The 24,337-nt window shown below is 42.2% G+C and overlaps 1 protein-coding gene across 1 annotated transcript in view; it reads left to right on the forward strand.

The window, feature by feature from the left end:
• The window catches only part of Pdss2 (decaprenyl diphosphate synthase subunit 2), a 199,056-nt gene extending 175,948 nt beyond the window's left edge, over positions 1-23,108 (forward strand). Inside the window, exon 7 of the mRNA XM_048354522.1 lies at positions 22,291-23,108. Within this exon, the coding sequence (XP_048210479.1) occupies positions 22,291-22,449 (159 nt within the window). The 3' untranslated portion in view covers positions 22,450-23,108. The remainder of the gene's footprint in view (positions 1-22,290) is intronic.
• The last annotated feature ends 1,229 nt before the right edge of the window (positions 23,109-24,337 follow it).

Raw genomic sequence — 24,337 nt, forward strand, 5'->3', positions numbered from 1 at the left:
ATAATCCAATATTTGAAAAACTCAGCATCATTTCAGGAGACTGTTGTTGCTGAAAATTTCTTTATTTCCAAGTGAGAAATAATTTACTGAAAAGCCAAATTTTGCCTTAAAAATCAAATTTCAGGGAAACATAGACAATTATTTCAGTCCTGCACACTGGTATATGCCATCACTCAAATTTTGTCAGTCTCAAATGGAGAGGAAGTAGGGGGGAAGTGGAAGAGGTGATTATTTCAAAATCAGCCTCAGCTGGGTCTCCAGAGTGTGTGTGTCACGTTCAGCAAATAGTGGCCTGGACTCAAACAGATGAGAAACAGAATTACCTGGAAGAAAGAGAAAGAGAAGCAAGCTCTAGCTATATAGACTAGCCTAGCCCCAAATTCTCAACCCTTCTGCCTCCACCTGGCTGGCTTTCTTGCTCGTTACTAATGAAGATGGAGTCTTACAGAGTTTTCTGCCCAGGCTGACTTGAAATCATGATCCTCTCCATCTCAGCCTCCTGAGTAGCAAGGATTACAAGGCATGAGCCAATGAGCCTGGCTGAATCAATCACCTTTCGTGTTCCTGTTTCAGTGGATCCTAAGTATGAATGCTTTATATTGTTGTGGTCCCTTCCTTCCTAAGATATCAAAGCACTTGACAACTGTGGGTTCAAGTTTCTCCTTTCTACCCACTGCTGAAGGCCACCCACCTGGAGGAATACAAGGACTAAAATTGTTTCACTGCATAAGCCAATTCTAGCCTCTTAGATGGGAAAACAAAGAACATCGTACTTACCTTGCTAAACCTGCAGAGAACGTTTTATAAGGTGAATGTAATTACTTAAAGTGAATTTTTATCAGAAAGCTGGCACTGAGCTTTACTATGGTGCACAGTGCTGCAGGAATGTTAATTACAGTGACAGGTCTGCAACCTCAAACTGTACCCCTCCCCTACTCCCTGTTCCATAGGCAACTGACCCCAAGGTTAGCACAGTTCACTGGGCTTGGTGTTAGAGGAAAGAGTGCTTGCTGCCTACTAAATTGCAGGAATTCTCGGATGTAGGTTGGAACTGGTGGAAAAGCCTCTCGGACCACATTCACACTTGCTTTGCTATGGTAACTAATATATATGTCTAAAAGCAAATGAATATGTTGACTACTCTTACTTAGAAAAACATCTACAAACGTCTGTGTATTTTCCCCAGCTGGAGCCGAGCGTATGCCTCTAGTTTAGCCTACTGCTACTTGAAATAAGCATGCTGCTAAAAGACTGCGGCAGATGGTATTTTTACCACTTCAGGCAAAACATGGCACCTATGGTTTGACTTTCTACAATTTTAATTTTTAACATTTTTGAAATGCCTTGTTTAAATATCCGCATCGCAGAGACATAGACTTTTTCCCAATTTTCTTTTTAATAACTGCTTTAGACATACAGACATGAATAAATACCACTTGGTCAAAACCAGACTACTGTTCAGCACTGTGAAGTCTGCCTCCTGTTCATTCTTTCTCTGGTGCCTAAGACTGTGCCCTAAATGAACTGTGACATTCATGCTGATTTTTACACAAAGACGAGATCTCTTGCTTTGTTTTAGCATTTCATATCATTTACCATGACTCAGTACAGCTTTTGAAGAGGTTCACTCTAAGCACAGAATGGCTCAGTGTTAGGCAGCTGCAAAAGAAAAATTCTGCTTTCTCTTTTCTTTCTTTTTTTCTTTTTTTTATTAAACTTTTTTCTTTATTGTCAAAGTGTGGCACAGAGGGGTTACAGATTCATATGTACATTTCTTGTTCTACTTGTTACCTCTTTTTTTTTTCTTTTCGTGTGTGTGTGTGCTGGTATTGTGGTTTGAACTTAGAAGCTCTTGCTCTTGCTTGCCTTTTTCCATCCAAGCTGGCACTTTACCACTTGAGCCACGTCTCTGGTTCTGGCTTGTTGTAAGTCTCCAAAGGATTTGTCTGCCCTTGAAACTTGATCCCCAGATCTCAGCCTCCTGAGTAGCTAGGGTTACGTGAGTTGGCCACTGGCTTCTGGCTAGATGTTTATTCTTTAAGCATCCAGTTTCTAGACAAGTGTAAAAGGTTTCTAAGAAGGGTGGAAATTGCAACACACTCTCTCCTAGAATTGGTTCAGGATTCCAAGGTGGCATGCTCTCTGGCTCTGCCCTGCCCTGTCTCTCAGGCATCGGTGCCTAGCAGCCGCTGCTGTCCTCTAAACTTCCTCCCTCAGAAGTGCCAGCACATTTTATTACCATGAACTTTATTTGCATAGAGTACACATTGAAATTCTCTTCTCATCAGCAGTGACACTCACTGACACTTGGTCTCACATGATCCCATTTCATTAATTCCATTTAAGAAAAGAGAATATTTTCTCTCAGGATTCTGCTTTCCAAACTTTGCCCTGCCAGCTATTTTTTTCAATTATTCACTTGCTTCTTAGTGAATCCAAAACCCTACTTTTTAAACCTTGAATATAGAATTTGGTTTTACATATTATTGTTTTTCTTTACAAAGCCAGACTCCTTAATCTATTTATTTACTTTTTTATCTATTTATTTACTTATTTACTTTTTGCACAGTTTTTCTATCTTGCTTTCCCACAACCCTAGCTCACTGGCTCTGAGAATTTTTCACATTGGCACATTGAGAGAGCAGATGTTGCTGTGCTTACTCTTCCCTGTACCCTTTCCTTGGACAGATGCTACTTACTTCTCCTGTCCTGAGACTATATTCACCCCTTTGTTAAAATAGTCCATACATCACTGTGTGCACTACGTTTCTTCTTTTCTCTAGACCTCCCCACTTCTTGGTGGCAATCCTGGGGCTTGAACTCAGAACCTAGGTACTGTCCCTAAGTTTTTCTGCTCAAAGCTATCACTCTACTGCTTGCGCCACAGCTCTACTTCTGCCTTTTTTGGGTGCTTAATTGGAGAGAAGAGTCTCATGGACTTTCCTGCCTAGCTTCAAACCGTGATCCTCAGATCTCATCCTCCTGAGTAGCTAGTAGTATAGGCATGAGCCACTGGTGCCCAACTCCTCTGGCCTCTTTTTTATTGTGTGTGTTGGTCCTGGGGTTTCAACTCAGGACTGAGTACTGTTCCTGAGCTTCTGTGCTCAAGGCTAGCATTCTACTTGAACCATACTTCTGCTTCTGGCTTTCTGGTGGTTAATTGGAGGTAAGAATCTCATGGACTTTCCTGCTCTGAGTGGCATTGAACCATAATCCTCAGATATCAGCCTTCTGAGTAACTAGGATTATAGATATGAGTCACCAGCACCTGTCTCCTCTAGCTTCTTCTTCTCTTTTTTTTTTTTTTTTGTCAGTCCTGGGCCTTGAACTCAGGGCCTGAGCACTGTCTTTGAGCTTCTTTGCTCAAGGCTAGCATTCTACCACTTGAGCCACAGCGCCACTTCCAGTTCTTTCTGTTTATGTAGTACTGAGGATTCGAACCCAGGGTTTCATGCATGCTAGGCAAGCGCTCTACCACTCAACAACATTTTCAGCCCTCCTCTAGCTTCTTAAAGATATTTTATGATGTAGTATTTCTGGTTTAATTAGTCATATTAGGAACACTATAAAAAAGTGTTGATCTTCCCCTCAAGTCTAATTATTGCGACATGGATGCAACTGTGTAAAATTTATATTCTCCTTAAACAGTGGAAAACAACATATAAAAATGTAAATAAAGGGGCTGGGAATATAGCCTAGTGGTAGAATGCTTGCCTAGCATACATGAAGCTCTGGGTTCGATTCCTCAACACCACATATACAGAAAAAAATATATAAATAAAGTGATTAAAGAGCTGGGTACTAGTGATTCTCACCTGTAATCCTAGATAGTCAAGTAGCTGAGATCTGAGGATTGAGGTTCAAAGCCAGCCTGGGCAGGGAAGTTTGTAAGACTCTTTAATTGACCACCAAAAAGCTGAAGTGAAGCTATGACTCAAGTAGTAGAGCACTTGCCTTGAACAAAAACGCTCATTGACAGTGCCTAGGCCCTGAGTTCAATCTCCAACACAGTGGGGAGGGGGGGAATTTAAAGGGCTAAGTGTGTGTGTGTGTGTGTGTGTGTGTGTACACTCTACCTCTCAGCCACAGTTATATTTGTAATTTAATTTTATTATCAAGATGGCATACAGAGGGGTCACATACATAAGGTAGTGAGTACATATCTTACCAAACTTGTTACCTTCTCCCTCCCCTCTTAGCAGTCTTTTAAGTTGTTGTTATAACAATGTACTTGTCAACTTTTAATGATAGAAAAATAACATTGATCAATTATTGTTCATAGCAAAGCATAGACGCTTTTGTTCCATGGCAAACTTTGTGTCAAAAACAAATTCACTGAGCATATTAGTCCAGGGATATAATCTCAGCATTTAGAGGATTTCAAGTTCAATGCTAGCCTCAACTAACATATCAAGATCTTATCTCAAAAAGGCAGGGCTGGGAATATGGCCTAGTGGTAAAGTGCTCGTCTCATATGCATGAAGCCCTGGGTTTGATTCCTCAGTACCACATATATAGAAAGAAGCGGGAAGTGGCACTGTGGCTAAAGAGGTAGAGTGCTAGCCTTGAGCAAAAAGAAGCCAGGGACAGTGCTCAGGCCCTGAGTCCACGCCCCAGGACTGGCAACAAAAACAAAACAAATAAACAAAATCCAAAAGGGGAGGAGGGGGCAACCAGACATGATATAAGCAGTATCTTAAACAAGGAACGTATCATCCATTCCTTCCCCATCATCAAACTACAGTTTATCTCCTTAAGTCTGAGTATATTTTTTAATATTTATCCCTGGTGACTATCATCTTACTTTCATGATCTATTCCTCTCACTTCTTAATGTTATTTTAAAATTAGATTCTTGTTCTCTCAATCCCACATTCCTCAGTGGCATCAACATATTGAATTATCATAATCTCTGTTCCCTTGTGGATCGTGAATAAAATTATTAAATGATTTTAGTGATAAGCCTCTTTATGACATCATAAAACACGCCACCCTCTCACTTTGCCAAATCCTATCAATACTGTCTGAAGGTAGGCAATTATAACTCTCTCTCTTTCTCTCTCTCTTTCTCGCTCTCTCTCCCCTTCCCTCTCTACCACCTTCCCCCCTCCCCATCTCTCTCTTTTGCCAATGCTGGAGTTTGAATCTAGGGTCTGGGTGCTATAATGGGGTCCCCCCAAGGGAGGAGACCACAATGTAATGGGGTCCAAGGGTAGGGGGATCCCCTATCCCTCCAAGAGTCCACCACTCAAAGACAGTCTCAAGTAAAAAGATGGATTTATTGGGGAAGTGAAAAGTATACTGACCGGCCAGGGTCACGGCCCAGACTTGGGAGCTGACACTGGGACCGTAAAAAGCAGGCTGGCTGACCAGGGCTGCAGCACACTCCCCTCAAAATCATATAAAGTGATTTCACCTTGAGAATCAAAATGAACGAAAATCTATTTACCTCTTTCATTGTCCCCTCATTCTTAGGCCTTCCACTAGTAATTATTATTATTATTATTATTATTATTATCTTACCCTCAATTATATTTCCACTTCCTAAACGCTTGATTGATAATCGATTATCAACATTTCAATCATGACTTATTCAACTAATCACTAAACAAATATTATTAATTCATTCTACAAAAGGACATTCATGGGGAGCTGGGACCACACGCCCCAGGCCACACTCGGGTCGGGTTATAAAGGTAAATAACACATGGTCAAGCCTGCCACATGCAGGTGGCCAGTGAGGTTACAACACTGACAGAGCATTGCCAGGGCACACACAGGTGGCCAATGGAGTTACAGTCTGCCTCATAGCAACTGTTTGAACCAACCTATCATTTTAGACTTGGCGCATGGATTTGGCAGGGCTCACATGATGCAGGCGGATTCGCCTACTCGTGGGAGGGCACAGGTTTAACCTTGAACTTTCCACTACTCAGGTGGTCAAGCAGTTTACACAATCTCATCACAACGAAGGGGAACTTCCCTGGATAGGGCGAGGGAGATCTTAGTGAAGATGGAGTCAGCTTCTGCTCTCCTTAACTAATCTGAGATGGAGTCAGTCTGACACCCCTCAACAGCCAGTGATGGCGCTGGCCAGATCTGACCTCCGTATTACAGGTGCTATTTCTGAGCTTTTTTGTTCTAAGCTAGCACTCTACCACTTGAGCCACAGTTTCACTTCCAGCTTTTTAGTGGTTAATTGGAGATAAGCGTCTCAGAGACTTTCCCACCCAGGCTGGCTTTGAACCACCATCCTCAGATCTCAGCCTCCTGAGTAGCAAGGATTGTAGACAGGAGCCATGGGCTCCTGGTTTATAAATCTTTTTTGTTTTTCTTCAAATCAGTTTGCTAGGCATCTTAAACTTCCATTTCCTACATGAAGAATGGAAATGTCTTTCTATTTCTCCTTACTTTAACTTTGTTATATTAAAATAAACTCTTGCTAAAATGTTTCTTTTTTTCTTTTTTTTTTTTTTTTTTTTTTTTGCCAATCCTGGGGCTTACACTCTGGGCCTGAGCACTTTCCCTGGCTTATTTTTGCTCAAGGCTAGCACTCTACCACTTGAGCCACAGCGCCACTTCTGGCTTTTTCTGTTGTGCTGAGGAACCCAGGGCTTTGTGTATGCTAGGCAAGCACTCTACCACTAAGCCCCATTCCCAGCCCCAGACTTTTTTTGTTGTTTTTTTTTTTCTTAATCATATTACTCAGACAGGTGGAAAATGAACTATGCCACTTATAGGCAGGGGTGAGAGGGAGAAGCTAGGGGAAAGCTAGCCCAAAAGAAATATACTCAAAGCCAAGTGCCAGTGGCTTCCATCTATAATCCTAACTACTCGGGAGGCTGAGATCTGAGGAGTGCAGTTCAAAGCTAGCCTGGGCAGAAAAGTCCACAGGATTCTTATCCAGTAAACTACCAAAAAAGCTGAAGTGGAGCCCTGACTCAAGTAGTAGAGTGCTAGCCTTGAGCAAAAAGGGACAGGCCAGGCTGGGAATGTGGCTTAGTGGTAGAGTGCTTGCCTAGCATGCATGAAGCCCTGGGTTCGATTCCTTGTACTACATAAACAGAAAAGGCTGGAAGTGGATCTATGGCTCAAGTGGTAGAGCACCTAGCCCTGAACACAGAGGCTCGGGGACAGAGTCAAGGCCCTGAGTTCAAGCCCCAGGACTGGCACAAAAAAAGAAAGAAATGTACTCTTTACCTGACATGAAACAGTAACCCCTCTGTACAGCACCATGGTAATAACAATGAAATTATATTGTTAAAAAAATTAGTTTACTGGATATCTGCGTACCCAAACATTAGTATATGCTATATATAATTAAATACCTACAATTTCAAATTTTAAAAAATCATATTAGTGGCTATTGATCTTTGCTTTATAATGTTAAGCATAAAATGATGAATTAATAATTAATGGTACAGGGACTGGGAATGGCCTAGTGGCAAGAGCGCTTGCCTCATATACATGAAGACCTGGGTTCGATTCCCCAGCACCACATATACAGAAAATGGCCAGAAGTGGCGCTGTGACTCAAGTGGCAGAGTGCTAGCCTTGAGCAAAAAGAAGCCAGGGACAGTGCTCAGGCCCTGAGTCCAAGGCCCAGGACTGGCAAAAAAAATAAATAATAATAATTAATGGTACAGTCTCATTCTTTTTTGAGGGGAGGGACAGCCAACTAGGGCTTGAATTCAGGGCCTTGGCTATTTTGCTCTGGGCTGGTGCTCTACCACATTGGAGCCACAGCTCCACTTCCAGCTTTTTGTTGATTAATTGGAGATAAGAGGCTCACAGACTTTCCTTTCCAGGATGGCTTTGGATTAGGATCCTTAGGTCTCAGCTTCCTAATAGCTAATCTGTCCTATTCTTAAATTTTCCGTGTTGAATTACTAGCTTCTAAAACCATTACCTATCTTGATATCTAACATTTATCAGGAGGCCTAAAGCAGATTCCAGTTATTGATAAAGACCCATCCTAGTTTGTGAGCCTAGAAGCACATCTCTGTACCCTGATATCTTACTGCCTGACACATCATAGGTTCCCAGTAAATATTTGCTGAATGACTGTTGAATGAATGAATGATCCACAAAAACCCCACATTTTATACCTATTCCTTGTCTTAATTCATCAAGCTTATTTGACTCTACCTTTATTTGTCTTATTTCCCCTCAAGTATATTTTTAATCAAATAATTCCATTCTCAATGCCTTACACCTCCTAGGTTGAAACAAAGATTCAGTTGGGGTAATCTTTTGAATCTTAACCTGGAAATATAAAGCCCTCCAGGCTGCTTCTGTGGGTGAATGCACTGCACTGTAGGATAGCTGGATTCAATTATTGCCTCCCAGTTTGTGGTGCCAGGAGCCACCTGTGCACAGGAAGAGTCCATATATCTTTATGCAGAGGATAGAGCCTTCTGACCCCATAGAAGAGCCTGTTGGGTCCTATAAAACACATTTTAAGTAGATCTGAAGGGAGCTTTCTTTTCTTGTCTCTGAGATAGGCATGGACTTCCAAAATTAAGGGAACCCCTTAATGTGTATATGTGGGGTGTGTGTGTGTGTGTGTGTGTGTGTGTGTGTGTGAGAGAGAGAGAGAGAGAGAGAGAGAGAGAGAGAGAGAGAGAGAGAGAGAGAGAGGGAGGGAGGGAGAGACAAAGCAGAGAGAGGAAAAGCCTTTCTATGTAGATATGGAATGTAGTTTTAGTAAGTTAGACATCTTTGTCATTACCTGGACTTATATTTCCAGGCTCATTGATTAATTCTGTGGTCTGATTTTGTAAAGGATTTAGGATTTTTTGAGATTGCCAGCTGTCTTGGCCATATGCAAAGCTGTCATCTGTTTAGTTGGTATATCTGAAGCTATTCCTCCGTGTTTCCTGTGTAGTACCTGCAAGCACTCTCAGCCTCCCCACTTACCACCTCAAAGCATTGATCTCGGTAATGTGCCCCACCATCTTTCCTGCAATAACTAGGTGGCTGTGCCCCCTCCATTTCAAGCAAAACTACTGAGGTAATTTTCAGTAGTGCTCACAGGACCTGCCACGTAGCTGAATGATGTATACAATATGAACTGAGGATTGGAGGCAAGGAGGTCTTGCTTATAGACTCCCCACCAAGCAAGGCTGGATGAAAGATCTTGCTTTTCACAAGAGCATAGCACAGCCAAAGCCTGAACATCAGCTAGTGCACAGTGCAATGGTGCCCCCTGTGGAAGATCTCCCTATTGTGGACCTAGGGAAATAATGACAACCTGAATCTTTGATTCATTACTGACAACATTTGTGTATACCTGGTTAGGAAAGACAATCAACCTTTCTAAGTGCTGTGCTTTCTGTCAAATACATGCCACCATATGCATGGTTTCCAGCATCACTGTCAAGACACACTAAGCAGCAGTATCAGATGACTCTATCAGATTATCTCTGAATCTCCTCAGAAACTTCACAATATTTATAAAGTTTATATGTCAGAATCAAAATTCTTCCTTGTCTGCTGAGTCCACTATGTGTGCTCTTTTCCACTATGCCACTTCTCAGGTGTCTTAAACATGTAAGTTCTCATCTTTGCACACAGAAGCACATGTCTATAATTCCAACATTTGGGAGACCAAGGCAGGTAGTGTCAGGTGAAGGCCAACCTGAGCTACATAATGAAATTTTGTCCTAAAAATTAAAAATAAGGGATGACATTGTCCAAAAAGAAATCTACTCTTTACCCGACTTATGTAATTGTAACCCCTCTGTATATCTCCTTTTTCTTTTTATTCTTTTCCTTTTTGGTCAGTTGTGGGGCTTGAACTCTGGGCCTGGGTGCTGTCCCTGAGCTGTTTAGCTCAAAGCAAGCACTCTACTACTTGAGCCACAGCACCACTTCCAGTTTTCTGGTGCTTAACTGGAAATAAGAGTTTCACAGACTTTCCTGCCCAGGCTGGCTTTGAACCTTTGAACCGCAATCCTCAGATCTCAGCCTCCTGAATAGGATTACAGACATGAGTCACCTGCACCAATTCAAAATTAAAAGTAAAGCCAGGTGCTGGTGGCTCATACCTATAATCCTAGCTACTTAGAAGGCTGAGGTCTGAAGATCATGGTTCAAAGTTGACCAACGCAGGAAATTCCATGATTTGACTCTTATCTCCAATTAGTCAACAGAAAACCAGAAGTGGAATTGGCTCAAAGTGGTAGAGTGCTAGCCTTGAGCAAGAAAGCTCAGGAACAGTTCCTAGGCTTTGGTTCAAGCTCCAAGACTGGCACACACACATACACGGGCACACACACCTTCCCCACCACCACCCAAAAAAAACACCAAAAACCAAGAAAGAATCAGAGATTGTACAGATAGTGGTCATGGTAGTTTGGAGCCCGTGATTCCTAGGTTTCAATACCCAAATACTAAAGTAGATCAAAATTGATATATTCTGGGGCTGGGAATATGGCATCGTGGCAAGAGTGCTTGCCTCTTATACATGAAGCCCTGGGTCCGAATCCTAAGCACCACATATACAGAAAATGGCCAGAAGTGGCATCGTGGCTCAAGTGGCAGAGTCCTAGCCTTGAACAAAAAGAAGCCAGGGACAGTGCTCAGGCCCTGAGTCCAAGCCCCAGGACTGGCAAAAAAAAAAAAAAAAAAAACACATACATTCTAAGCACTAGTGGCTCAAACCTGCAATCCTAGGTACTTAGAAGGCTGAGACCAGGATCGCTGTGTGAAGCCAGGTGGAGCAGAAAAGTCTAAGACTCATATCTCTACCAAATGGGCAGAAGGAGCTATATAGCTCAAGTGGTAGAGCACTAGCCTAGCAGAAAAAGCTAAGCAAGAACACAAGTGGTAGGCCCTGAGTTTAAACCTCAGTACCGAGGGAGGAAGGTTGATAAGGGACTGGGCATTGTGGGTCATGCTTGTAATTCCAGATACTTGGGAGACAGAGATAGGAGGACTATGTTTTCCAGGACAACCCCAGCAAAATCTTGAAACCTTGTTTGAAAATAACTGAAGCAAAAAGGACGAGGTTCACGGCTCAAGTAGTAGAGAATCTGCCTCACAAGGATACATCCCTGAGTTCAAACCCCCATACCAAAAAGAGACAAGATATAGACTCAAAATCCTCAAAACCCAAAGTCACTTTCACATAGTTTATGTATTCCTCAAATAACTCCTATGGCTGTCTGATAAAACTATATGGAATGGGGCTGGGAATATGGCCTAAGTGGCAAGAGTGCTTGCCTCCTACACATGAAGCTCTGGGTTCGATTCCCCAGCACCACATATATGGAAAACGGCCAGAAGGGGCGCTGTGGCTCAGGTGGCAGAGTGCTAGCCTTGAGCGGGAAGAAGCCAGGGACAGTGCTCAGGCCCTGAGTCCAAGGCCCAGGACTGGCCAAAAAAAAAAAAACTATATGGAATGCATGTTCGCCTCTCTCAAAGTGTTCTTTTTTAATTAAATAATGAGCATAGTATTTGTCCTGAGATTACAGAACTATTTATTGGCTCCCCTTAAAAGAGCTACAGGCAAGAGTGGCTTACTGCTACAGTGTACAGCCTGCGACATGTTTTGCTTATTGAATTTCTCTTACAGGGTCTACTAAATAATCCTTCATAGTCCCAGTTTTACTCTTTGAATTTCAATACATAGAATTAAAATTCTGGGGCTGGGAATATGGCTTGGCAGTAGAGTGCTTACCCTAGCATGAACGAAGCCCTGGGTTCGATTCCTCAGCACCACATAAACAGTAAAAGCCAGAAAGGGCACTGTGCCTCAAGAAGTAGAGTGCTAACCTTGAACAAAAAGAAGCCAGGGACAGTGCTCAGGGCCTGAGTCCAAGCCCCAGAACTCACCAGAAAGAAAGGAATTAAATTTCTGTTTTTAGAATATAATGCTAAAATGAAAAATCCACTTTGAATCGGAATATGGATACATTTATGTTTGGTGGTTGTTGTTGTTGGTGGTGGTGGTGGTGGTGTTTGTCAGTCCTGGCGCTTGAACTCAGGGCCTGAGCACTGTCCCTTAACTTTTTTGCTCAGGGCAACACTTTCCCACTTTGAGCCACAGTGTCACTTCCTATTTTTTCTGGTGGTTAATTGGAGATAAGAGTATCATGGACTTTTGAATTTTCCATGACTACTACCATCCTCAGATTTCAGCCTTCTGAGTAGCTAGGAATACAAGTATGAGCCACCAGTACCTGGCTATTTGTACCTGGATTATTTGTAAATCATCAGATTTTCCTTTGAAAGACATGATAAACCAGGAAGCAATGATTTACTTTTCCTTTGGAATAACTCCTCAACTGAATGTAATTCCATTCTACTAACCTCAAATGCACAACCTATTAAGTATTGATGACAATTTATAAATTAAGAATTAAATTGTACATCTTGTCCCACTTAATTACATTCTAAAGTCAAGTCCATCTGTTCATGCCGTAAACTACAAACAGATATCTGTTCCTTTGGTAGCAACAGTACCTAAATTCTTACCTATCGTAGTGTCAACAATTTAAGTCAATTTTGACTGCACCAACAAAGGTTTTCATATACCTATAAACACACAGGGCTGGGAATATGGCCTAGTGGCAAGAGTGTTTGCCTCGTATACATGAAGCCATGGGTTTGATTCCCCAGCACCACATATATAGAAAACGGCCAGAGGTGGCGCTGTGGCAAAAAAAACCCATACATATATACACACCTATATATGTATAAAAATGTATACAAGGAGGCTGGGAATGTGGCTCAGTTGTAGAGTCCTTGCCTAGCATGTGTGAAGCCCTGGGTTTGATTCCTCAGCACCACATAAACAGAAAAGGCTGGAAGTGGCACTGTGGCTCAAGTGGTAGAGTGCTAGCCTTGACCACAGAGAGGCTCAGGGACAGTGCCCAGGCCCTGTGTCCAAGCCCTAAGACCAGCAAAATAAGTAAATAAATAAATGTACAGAAGAGCAAAGCCCTTAATTCAAATCCTGCTACCACCAAAAAAAAAAATTCTAATCTAGTTTGGGGTGGGGAGGTGTGGCTCAGCTGGTATAGCACTAGCCAATGAGCAAAAGTGTCAGGCCTAGTCTCAGACCTAAAAAAAAAATTATGTATACATATACATATGCTTTGGTCTATATATTTGGTAGTGTTATAGTTATTTAGATATAATCTGCATTAAGTGAGTTTGGTTATATTCAGTTCTTTGTGTATGGTAGGCCAGTTCATAGAGTCATAAATGTGTTTTATCGGGAGATTGATCTTGAAATAAGTTCTGAAGCCTTACTCCCAATGGAAAACCACATACTACCCAGACTACCTAGAACCTAGTAGATGCATGAATAGAAGAAGCCAAAATAATATATGTCTTTTATCCTCCTTATTCTTCCTCTTTTTTTCTCCTCCTCCTCCTCTTCCTTTTCTACCTCTTCCTCTTCTTCTTTTCTTGTAGAAGACCCAGAATTCAATTCCTAGCATCAACAAAAAATAAACCATCATGAGCAATTGTGAATTTATTTTTCAAACCCAGGCATTTTTTACTTTGTTTATTTGTTTTGTTTGTTTTTGCCAGTCCTGGCTTTTGAACTCAGAGTGTGAGCACTGTCCCTGGCTTCTTTTTGCTCAAGCCACATTCCTAGCCCACGTAGGTATGTTTTTATATCACCAGTAATCACACTTGGAAATTTTTTTTTTTTTTTTTTTTTTTGCCAGTCCTGGGCCTTGGACTCGGCCTGAGCACTGTCCCTGGCTTCTTCCCGCTCAAGGCTAGCACTCTGCCACTTGAGCCACAGCACCGCTTCTGGCCGTTTTCTGTATATGTGGTGCTGGGCAATCGAACCTAGGGCCTCGTGTATCCGAGGCAGGCACTCTTGCCACTAGGCCATATCCTCAGCCCACACTTGGAAATTTTTAAATGCTGTCATGAAACAGTATGAAATACTTTATAGAATGTTTATAATTAAAGATGGTTTTACTGTGAGCCTTATTGGCACATACCAATAATCCTGCACTCCTGAAGGCTGTAGCTGGAGGAGGGCAAATTAGAGGCCAGTCTAGGTTACATAGTAGTTTCAATACAACCTACATGGTAAGAGCCTGTCACAAAAAGGAAAAAAAAAAAAGCCTCTCTGGTCTTTTTGTTTGTTCTTTGCTATAGTAGGAATTGAACTCAGGACATCATACTTCCAAAGCAGATACTTTACCACTTGAGCCACACTTCCAGCCCTCTTGCTGGACTCTTGTCCATATTACTTAACAGCTCTCTATTAAGAGTTTCCCCCAAGCCTTAAGGCCTTTCTCTGGTTTCCTTGGGCAAAGTGGTTGTTGCTTCCAGTTCTTCTAACAGTATTCACATCTCATGCCCTACACTTCTCTTTCATATTTTGAAAGGATTATTTTCTCCTAAACTTAGGGCCTTTCACTTGTTTGGCGTGCTTGATTGGCTGGTGGCCCTGTGACTTGAGCCATGCCTCCACTCGATTTTATTTATTTTTTTGGCGGGGGTGATTTTTTTATTTGCTTTTTGTGTGCTGGTCCTGGAGCTTAGACCCAGGGCCTGGATGCTGTCCCTGAGCTAAAGGCTATTGCTCTACCACTTGAGCCATAACTCTGCTTCTAGCTTTTTGATGTTTAATTGGAGAGTCTCAGAGACTTTCCTCCCCAGGCCTGCTTCCAACCATGGTCTCCAGATCTCAGCCTCATGAGTAGCTAGAATTACAGATGTGAGCTACCAATACTCTATTCCACTCTGTGGTTTACTGGTGATTTTCAAAGAGAGATCTCACAGACTTTTCTTCCTGGTCTAGATTTGAACCTAAATCTTCCAGATCACAACCTTTTTTTTTTTTTTTTTTTGGCCAGTCCTGGGGCTTGAACTCAGGGCCTGAGCACTGTCCCTGGCTTCTTTTTGCTCAAGGCTAGCACTCTGCCACTTGAGCCACAGCGCCACTTCTGGCCGTTTTCTGTTTATGTGGTGCTGGGGAATTGAACCCAGGGCCTCATGTATACGAGGCAAGCACTCTTGCCACTAGTAGATCACAACCTTCTTAGTAGGTAAGATTACTGGTGTGAGTCGCTGGGACCAGGCTTGAAGGGACTTCTCAACCAAATAGTTTCCAGAAGTATACAATGATTTTCTCAAAAGGGTCTCATATGAGAAAAAAATTACTGTCAAAAAGTTATTTAATAAACCTTAAGTAATTGCACTTTTAAGTATTTTGTGTCCTTTTCTCTTCGTTAACATCTTTAATTGGATCCTATAACAGGGGATTTGGGTTTAATTTATTTCAGGTAATCCTATACATATATGATTATTCAGTTGACTTAATTACCAATTGTAATTAATTAGTGCCCTAAAGTGCTCTGTCAGAGCAGCAGACTTACCCCCCCCCTTTTTTTTTTAATAGCTACAGTATTTTTCGTAAGGACCAAAGGAAACACACTGGCACTTTCTAGAAGCTTGAAGTGGAAAGAACTTTCTTTTGTTGTTGTAGTTTTTCTCTTACAGCTATTAGAACCAAGGGCATAGATGAAATTCTGCACTGAATTTACCGAACCCTTTCTAGTTCTAGAGCTATATCTACCCCCTCTAACATGTGATCTCAGAGGCATTTCTCTGTTTCTCTAGATACTCAGGCCCTACTGTCCCCCCAAATCAAATTAAGTATCAAGTAAATGCTTGGTGAGGGAGGAGTATGTGTGCTGATCCTGGAGCTTGATCTGGGTCTGGACACTGTCCCTTAGCCTTTTTACTCAAAGCTAGTACTCTACCACTTGACTCACAGTTCCACTCCCAGCTTTTTTTTTATCAGTTTATTGGAGATGAGAGTCTCCAAGACATTTGTGCCCTACCTAGCTTTCAACTGAGTAGCTATGATTACAGGAGTGAGCTACCAGTTCCAGCTAAAGATATCACTTGGAAGTAGAGTTAGAACCACATAAACCTAATCTAAAACTTTCCTTGCATTCACTTGGTTTGTTTGCTTCCCTGTCCCTTTACCACTTGTGCCACACCTCTAACCCAGCTTCTCTGCTGTTCATTTCAGAGGTAAAATCTCACAGACTTCTCTCCTGGGGCTTGCTTTGTGCTTTGATTCTCCAGATCACAGTCTCCTAAGTAGCTAGGTTTATAGGCATGAGGTACAAGCTTCCAGCCAAGTTTTTTAAAATATCATTTTATTGTTGTTATTAAGGTGTTATACAAAGTGTTTACTGTTTCATCAGACAGATGATGAGTGCATTTCTTTTTGAGCAACATCACCCCTTCCTTTGCTTTCCCCAAGTTCCAACCAACCCAACTGTAAAAGCAGTAGCCAGGTATAGTGTTAGTCATGTAGGGTAATCCCAAATACCCTAGAGACTGAGGGAGGAAGAGCACTTGAGCCCAGTAGTTCTAGGGCAACATGGGCAATAACAGTACTCTTTCTAAAAAATTTTTTTAATTAAGTACAGTAACTTAAAAAATACATGCATCATCTAGTGAAGTGCTGTCAAATGAGGATAACCATTAAAATGAACTAAAAAACATTTTTCAGGCCTGAACTCCATCCCCACAGCTGGAGGCCTAGATATTTGCATTTTGAGGTTTCTCATGTGGGTCTCATTTGCTAAGGTTAAAATCATTTTCATCAAGATAGACCTGTTCCTTATTCTAGTTTGCAGTAAAAATGAGTTTTGTTTATAATTTGTTAGTTTCATCTAAATTATTTCCAACAACTTATGTTTAGCAGGCAGATGTCGGTGAGAAATAATACCTCCCGTGAAGGATTGGGTTCCTGGAAGCTATCAGGTCCCTTAGCTGAAGTCCTGGAAGGCCACCTCTGGGGGTCTGAGTAGGAAGAACATTAAGGAAAAATCCACTGTTACAGACTTGAGTAACTTGCACTGCTGTCTTCTTGGCTACTGTTTTGTGCTTTGGGTGCATGTCCAAACAAAAATGAAACATCCTGCAGCCAACCACACACCCAAAGTTAAATCCTTACAACTCAGGGCCTTCCGTTAAATATTCAAGGTTTCTGTCATCCCCTGACCTCGAACAGCTTGAAATCAGACATGATGGAAGTATTACACCACAAAAATCTACAGATGCGGGGCTGGGAATATGGCCTAGTGGTAAAGTGCTCGCTTCGTATACATGAAGCCCTGGGTTCGATACCTCAGCACCACATATATAGAAAAAGCTGGAAGTGGTGCTGCGGCTTAAGTGGTAGAGTGCTAGTGTTGAGCAAAAAACTAAAATAAAATGAAACAGCCAGGGGCAGTGCTCAGGCCCTGAGTTCAAGCCCCAGGACTGGCAAAAAAAAAAAAAAAAATTTTTTTTTAAAAATCTACAAATGGTACAACTAGGGCTTTGTTCCACAGCTAATTTACCAGTATACCACTGCCTGTAGCTTACTTTCATGTAGTTTAGAAACATACATACACACATACAGATAGAAATGAGGGCTGTAGATGTAGCCCAGTGATAGAGCTCTTGCCTAGCCATGTGTAAGGCCATATGTTTAACCCCAGCACAGAAAAGAAAAAGGGCAGGGAGGTGGAGGAAGGGAATGAGAGAGGAAAGAAAGAGGAGAAAAAATTGACAAAACTCACTGTGCCCAATGGTGGCTCATGCCTGTAATCCTAGCTATTCAGGAGCTTGAGTTCTGAGGCTCACAGTTCAAAGCCAGCCCAGGCAGGAAAGTCCATGAGATGAGAATCTTTTATCCAATTAGCTACCAGAAAACCAGAAGTAGTGCTGTAGCACGAGTGGTAGAGTGGTAGAGAATTGGAGCCCCACAACCGATCAAAAAAAAGAAAAAGAGAAAGAGGTCTTGAATTCAAGCCCTAGTAGTAGCACAATATATAAATATGTATATGTATGTATGTGTGTACATTTTAGTGTGTTTGTGCTTTTTGCTGTTGTTGTTGGTCGTAGGGCTTGAACTATGGGCCTGGGTGCTGTCCCTGAGCACTTTAGCTCAAGGCTAGTGCTCTACCACTTGGAGCCACAGCCCCACTCTCCGTTTTCTGGTAGTTAATTGGAGGTGGTTAAAAGTGTCTCACAGCCAAGTCTGTGAATACTGTATATGTTCTTGATACATTGTATATTGCATATATGTCAACCTGACCTAGACAAGGGATAGAAAAACAGGTCGTAAGATATCACAAGAAATGTACACACTGCCCTACTATGTAACTGCACCCTCTTTGCACAACACCTTGTAAAAAACTTTATGTCCAATTAATAAAAAAAAAAGTGTCTCACAGACTTCCTTTCTGGGCTGGCTTTGAACTATGAATCCTCAGAGCTCAGCTTCCTTTTTTTTTTTTTTTTTTTTTTTTTGCCAGTCCTGGGCCTTGGACTCAGGGCCTGAGCACTGTCCCTGGCTTCTTTTTGCTCAAGGCTAGCACTCTGCCACTTGAGCCACAGCGCCACTTCTGGCCATTTTCTATATATGTGGTGCTTGGGAATCGAACCCAGGGCTTCATGTATACAAGGCAAGCGCTCTTGCCACTAGGCCATATTCCCAGCCAGATCTCAGCTTCCTGAGTAGCTAGAATTACAGGTATGTGTGCATTTTAAAGAAAAAAAAATAGTATAAATTTCTTAACCTGATTTTCAGAGCCTTGCTGTATCCCTTGACACCTGGCCCTTCAAGTGGAACCAGCTTAGTCTGTTTCCATTCCCTATTTACTCTGTAGTCGAATCCCCTCTGTGTCTGCTTAAGCTGTTCTCTTTACAGTTCCCTCCAAACATTCACAAAAACCTGCTTCAAACCCCACTTTGTAAGGTTTTCTGCAATCTTCCAATTAAAGTTGATCACTTTTAACAACTGTAGTCCTACACTTATACTTTAGTTTTACTACTTTTCACAATTAACCCTTAATTAGTTCCTCATCCATACAGAGAAAAGGATCATTTTGTCTGGCATATAGTTGGTTCTCAAGCTGAGGAAATAGTAGAGCACCTGCCTAGCAAAGATGAGGCTCCAAGTTCAAACTCCATTATAACCAAAAACATCAAAACAAAACAAAAATCAGATAGGAGCCAGGTACCTGAGGCTCATGCCTGTTATCTTAACTGCTCAGGAGGCTGAGATCTGAGGATCTCCGTTCAAAGCCAGCCCTAGCAGGAAAGTCCATGCAACTCTTATCTCCAATTAACCACCAGAAAACCAAAAGTGGCGCTACGGCTCTAGGTGGTCGAGCTCTAGCCTTGAGCTGAACTGCTCAGGGACAGCGCCCAGGCCCAGAATTCAAGACCCACAGCCAAACAAAAACAAAAACAGATAGGTACTCAGTGGTTGTAAACTACACAACTAATCTAGTCATACAGAGATTCATATGCCTACAGATACCAAACTTAAAAGTCTAGAATAGGAGAATGTTGGCTTGTTAAGTTTAGCTTTGGAGTTATTAGAGAGAAGACAATAGGAAAGTGTTCATTCTGTTCCTCTATCTGCCAATCTATTTATCATTTAGGACTGTTTCTGATCTAAGTCCAGACACCTTTGAAGTTACTATAGATGGAATGGTTCCTAAGGGGAGAGCTAAGCAGTGTAAGCCTTCACAGTGATTCAGAGACTATCCAGCAGTCTATGCTATATCATACAGTCCTCTTAATCTTTCAGAGGTCTGATACTATCCTCAGAACTGAGCCATTGAGTGGTTTCCCTCAGATTTTTATGCTAGAATAGGTATTTGAGTCTAGCTCCCTCTGATACCTGACACCAACTTAGTCTTCATGCCTTCAGCAATTGACAAGAGACTAGGGAAATCTAGGCTGGAATAGTCCCCAGCCCATAGGCAGTGTGGAAGAGTGTATGGAATGTTGGGACTCTGGAGTTTGGTATTGCTGTTAGGGGCATGCGTCAGAAAACTTAGCCTCTTATCTCAGCTTTGCCACTCTTCAGCTAGATCTTGAGTCATTGAGTTTCTCTAGACCTTTAATCTCCTGATTGTTTAATTAAGGGAATACCAGCAGATTTATTCACATTTCATGCATTATGCAGTAAGTCACATGAAGCTTCATGAAGAGATGGAAGATTAAAATACAATGCTGTATAATAATTCTGTACTTGCAATGTGCACAAGGTACTCTGGGATCCTAGAGGAAGTAGGATAGCCAGCCCCTTAGGCCATCATCGTAGACAACTGAGCACATTCCACCCAGGTAGAATTTGGAGAACTGGTTGGGGAAGGGGGTGGCAGCTTCAGGGAAGATGGTAAATCAGATCTGAGAATACAACTAAAAATAAGTGAGGAAGAGTGGAGATGAAGCTAGGCAAGAACAAGATTAAAGAAAATATTTCCCTGTCTTCTAAAGACCTTGGACTTAATAAGGGTATTTTGGAAGGCAGTTGTGCGCAGACTATAATATAATAACATTGCATAAAGCTCTTCCTTGCAGTGTGGTGTGGCTGATGGAGTCCGGTGAAAGACTGGTGGTGGGAATTCTTTTTTTGTTTGTTTTGTTTTGTTTTCCAGTCCTGGGGCTTAACCCTCAGGGCCTGAGCTTCTTTGGCTCAAGGCTAGCACTCTACCATTTGAGCCACAGCACCACTTCTGGCTTTTTCTGTTTATGTGGTGCTGAGGAATGGAACCCAGTGCTTCATGCATCATAGGCAAGCACTCTACCACTAAGCCACATGCCCAGCCAGTGGGAAGACTCTTTTATTTTTACAGATGACTGCAAAAAATAATCCGCCTAAAGGACAATGAGAGCCTGAACTCGTGCATGTACTGTCAGTGGGAAGAAGAGCAGAGCATGAATTTGAGGGCTCCAAAGAAGATAGAACGACAAGGTCCTGTTCACTATGTCAGGGAAAGTGGCTGCAGCCAGGTGCAGGTGGCTCATGCCTGTAATCCTAGCTGCTCAGGAAGCTGAGAGTTGAGGATCGTGGCATGAGACTCTTAGTCCCAATTAACTACTAAAAAGTGGGGACATGGAGCTGTGGCCCAAGTAGTAGAGTTCTCGTCTTGGGCAGAAAAGTTAAACGACAGAGCACAGTCCCTGAGTTCAAGCCCCAGGACTGGCACCAAAAAAACAGTGGCTGCAGATGCTCTCATGGTCTTAGAGGCTTAAGACAATAAAATTAGGTCTCTTCCTCACACTGTATGTCCGTCCCAGGCAGGAGAGGCACTTGGTGCTCACTGCTATCCCTCAAGGGTACTGGCTGAGAAGCAAGGCTGCTGTGTTTGCTAGAGGGGAGCACAAGAACAGTCCAGTGCTGCAGCCCAGAAGTGACATTCAGCCACTCGCCACCTGGGCCGACCCAGTCGCTGAGGTCCAGAGTTCGGTTGTGGGTGAGCACCCAGGTTGCTGCCCTGGTATCTGACTGGAAGTGGAGGATGAAGGGACTGGACTCTCAATTCCTGTAGAGCGAACGAGCATTTGTTGGACGCATTCATTGAGAAGGTGGAACTAAAACAAAGGAAGTTTAGCAGACTAAAAAATTACATCTTCCAGCCCTAAAGCATAACCATTTCATTGGTTCTCTCAGTTAAAAAAGGGGTTTGGAAGTCGATGACATTTCTTAGCCTGAGTTTATTACTCTTTTCATTTTTCGTGTGTGTGTGTGTGTGTGTGTGTGTGTGTGTGTGTGTTGGTCTGGGGCTTGAACTTAGGGCCTGGGCACTGGGGGAGGGGGTTCCCTCAAGGCTCATGTTCTACCTTTTGATCCAGAGCTCCACTTCTAGCTTTTAGGTATTTAATTAAAGATAGTTAAATGGAAATAAGAGTCTCACTGACTTTCCTGCCCAGGCTGGCTTTGAATCCCATCCTCAGATCTCAGCCTCCTGACTAGCTAAGATTACAGGCGTGACCCCAGCACCTGGCTTTACTTTATTCTTTAGGAAGGATGTTTTGGAGGGTATGGTTCAAGTGATAATGTTGGTCATGAATATTCATATAGATGCTTTGTATCTACACATTTGTTTGTTTGTTTTTAGGAATAAGTTGTGAAATGTTTCTGGCATTAGAATATCACACTGTAAAATTCAAAATGCAGAGATGTAAATGCCCTCCACCTTCATTACCGCCTTCCCTGCGTGGCCTATCTCTGTAGATGAAGGGGTGGGAGTGGGGAGGTGTAATGAGGTTGATTGGGGCCTATTGTGCTGCTCTGGAGCACTGACAGTAGCAGCCCCAGGGCAGTTTTAATGCCGTGGAATCACCAAGAATGATGTCCTCCCCCCTCAAAATACCAGAGCAGAAATACTGGAGCTACACTTTCTTCCCTTGTTTTCACACACACACACTTGCAAGCACAATTTAATTGTGGTCCTTACTGTGTAACCTGAAAACTGACTTTTATTGTATATTTGCTTCTTAACAGTTGTGTGAAACAATCAAAGCTGGCAAAGGTGTGACTTCAGCTATTGACCTGTGTCGTTACCATGGAAACAAGGCACTGGAAGCCCTGGAGAGCTTCCCTCCCTCAGAGGCCAGATCAGCTTTGGAAAATATTGTATTTGCTGTGACCAGATTTTCCTGACACCAAATTTAAAAGACACTAGTGCTCCTTGGCTGAAAAAACTAGAGAATGAGGTGATCAGAAGAACTTTTGTGATCAAAAAAATCTGAACATGTTAATGATTTTAAACACATCCACACTGTTTCCTTTGATCATATTGCTAAATGAATACTGCCTTCCTTTTGGATCTACTACAAACAAAATCAGAAGAAAAAAAGGTCAAGCCGTTTTCACTTGTCACACCAGCAGCACACTTGAGGCTGCAGTAGCAGAAATAATTAATGAGATTCGCTCTGTGACCTCAGCAAATGGACAGGAAATAAGTCCTTATTGATTGGACTGAGCCAGGGATGGCGCCAGGGCGGGGGGCCTGTGGTTTTCCTTGCGGAGAGGACACAGCAAGCTGGAAGCTGCAGGTGTCAAGAGAAGCATCGTTGAGACCGGCCCTGGAGAACTGTCACATTGAAGCCTACTGACCAGTTGTCATGAGAGAGAATAGTTCATTAACAAACAAAAATATAGTCATTGGTTATGTCTCTCTCTTTATGGATACAATATGAATATACTTTGTGCACTATAGGGTTTTTATAAGATTCTGGGAGGAAGGAACTGCTGAAAGTTGCCAAATATTTGGAGTTGGAGATTAAGGTATTATTAAATGTTAACAGTTATATTAGGAATTGTCTGTTTTTCTTTCTTGAAGATTAGGGTGTTTGTTTTTTTTCCAAACACATTGTACAGAACCAAGACCTTTGTATTTTTTTAAAGGAGAATTTTCCTACGGAAATGTATTTGTTTGAATTAGAGAATATCTCTAATGTTTTACAAACTTCAGAGCTGTAAGTTTTATCCTAGGGAATCCATTGGTGAGAGTTTTATTTAGAATGTCAAATTTTGGTCTTGACCCACAGACATCCAGTTACACTAAGAACATAAACATTCTGACAGGCCTGCAACTGGACACTGTCTATGTAGTTCACAGGAGATGAATTTTGTGGTTTACACACATTGCAATATGAGAACATGGTTGACAAGAAAGCTGAGTTTACATAAATGATCTAGATTGAGACTCAGCTACCTTTCTTCCTCATGTGGTGTAATTACAGCCCTATCTGGAGACAGCAAACACTGCAAACAGATTTTATTACCTACTGCACTCAAACACTAAGGGAAGTCATTTTAAATTCCGCCCCCAAAAAGTTTTATCCTGGCCCAGCAGGTGGCATTCAATGAAGAGAAAATGTAGAGTTACCGAGATTACTGTATATTGTGAAGCATTTTAAGTGGATCTGAAATATTATGATTGTATATGTTTTAATGCTACTGTAATCAATAGGCCTATAGATTTCCCTCCGGAGCATACTCCACTCCACTGTTCACAAGGTCTTTTCTTACTGAAATTGGGTTAATTAGTAACCATGACTGAGAAGCTTTAGGTGGACTAGGTTTTAACCATTAACTTCCGCAGAGGAGGAGTCATTGTGCTCCGGATGGGCAGAAGCTTTGGGGAGCTAGAAGATCTTGGGGCTTTGCCCGGAGGCTCCTCTGCTTCCAGCTTCCTTCTAATTTGCTGTATGGCCTTGAGAAAAATCACTTCCCTCTCAGTCTCAATTTCCTCATCTGTAAAATGTGATTAAATAAGGTACTGTATGATGTCCCTCCCAGGTTTGTGTTATTTCCTTCGGGAATTGGAGAGGTCTCATGCTCACTTTGTTTGTTTACTTTGTTTGTTTACTTGCTCTGCTGGTGCTCTACCACTTGAGCTATGCCTCCAACCCAAGTTTTTGCTGATTACTTTGGAGACAGAATCTTTTAGGGTTTTTTTCTTCCCAAACTAGCTTCCAATCTCAAGCCTCTGGATTTCAGCCTCCTGAGAATAGCAGGCATAAAACACCTCCCCCAGTCCACC

This window comes from Perognathus longimembris, chromosome 9 (genome assembly GCF_023159225.1).
Source record: "Perognathus longimembris pacificus isolate PPM17 chromosome 9, ASM2315922v1, whole genome shotgun sequence".
NCBI lineage: Eukaryota > Metazoa > Chordata > Mammalia > Rodentia > Heteromyidae > Perognathus > Perognathus longimembris.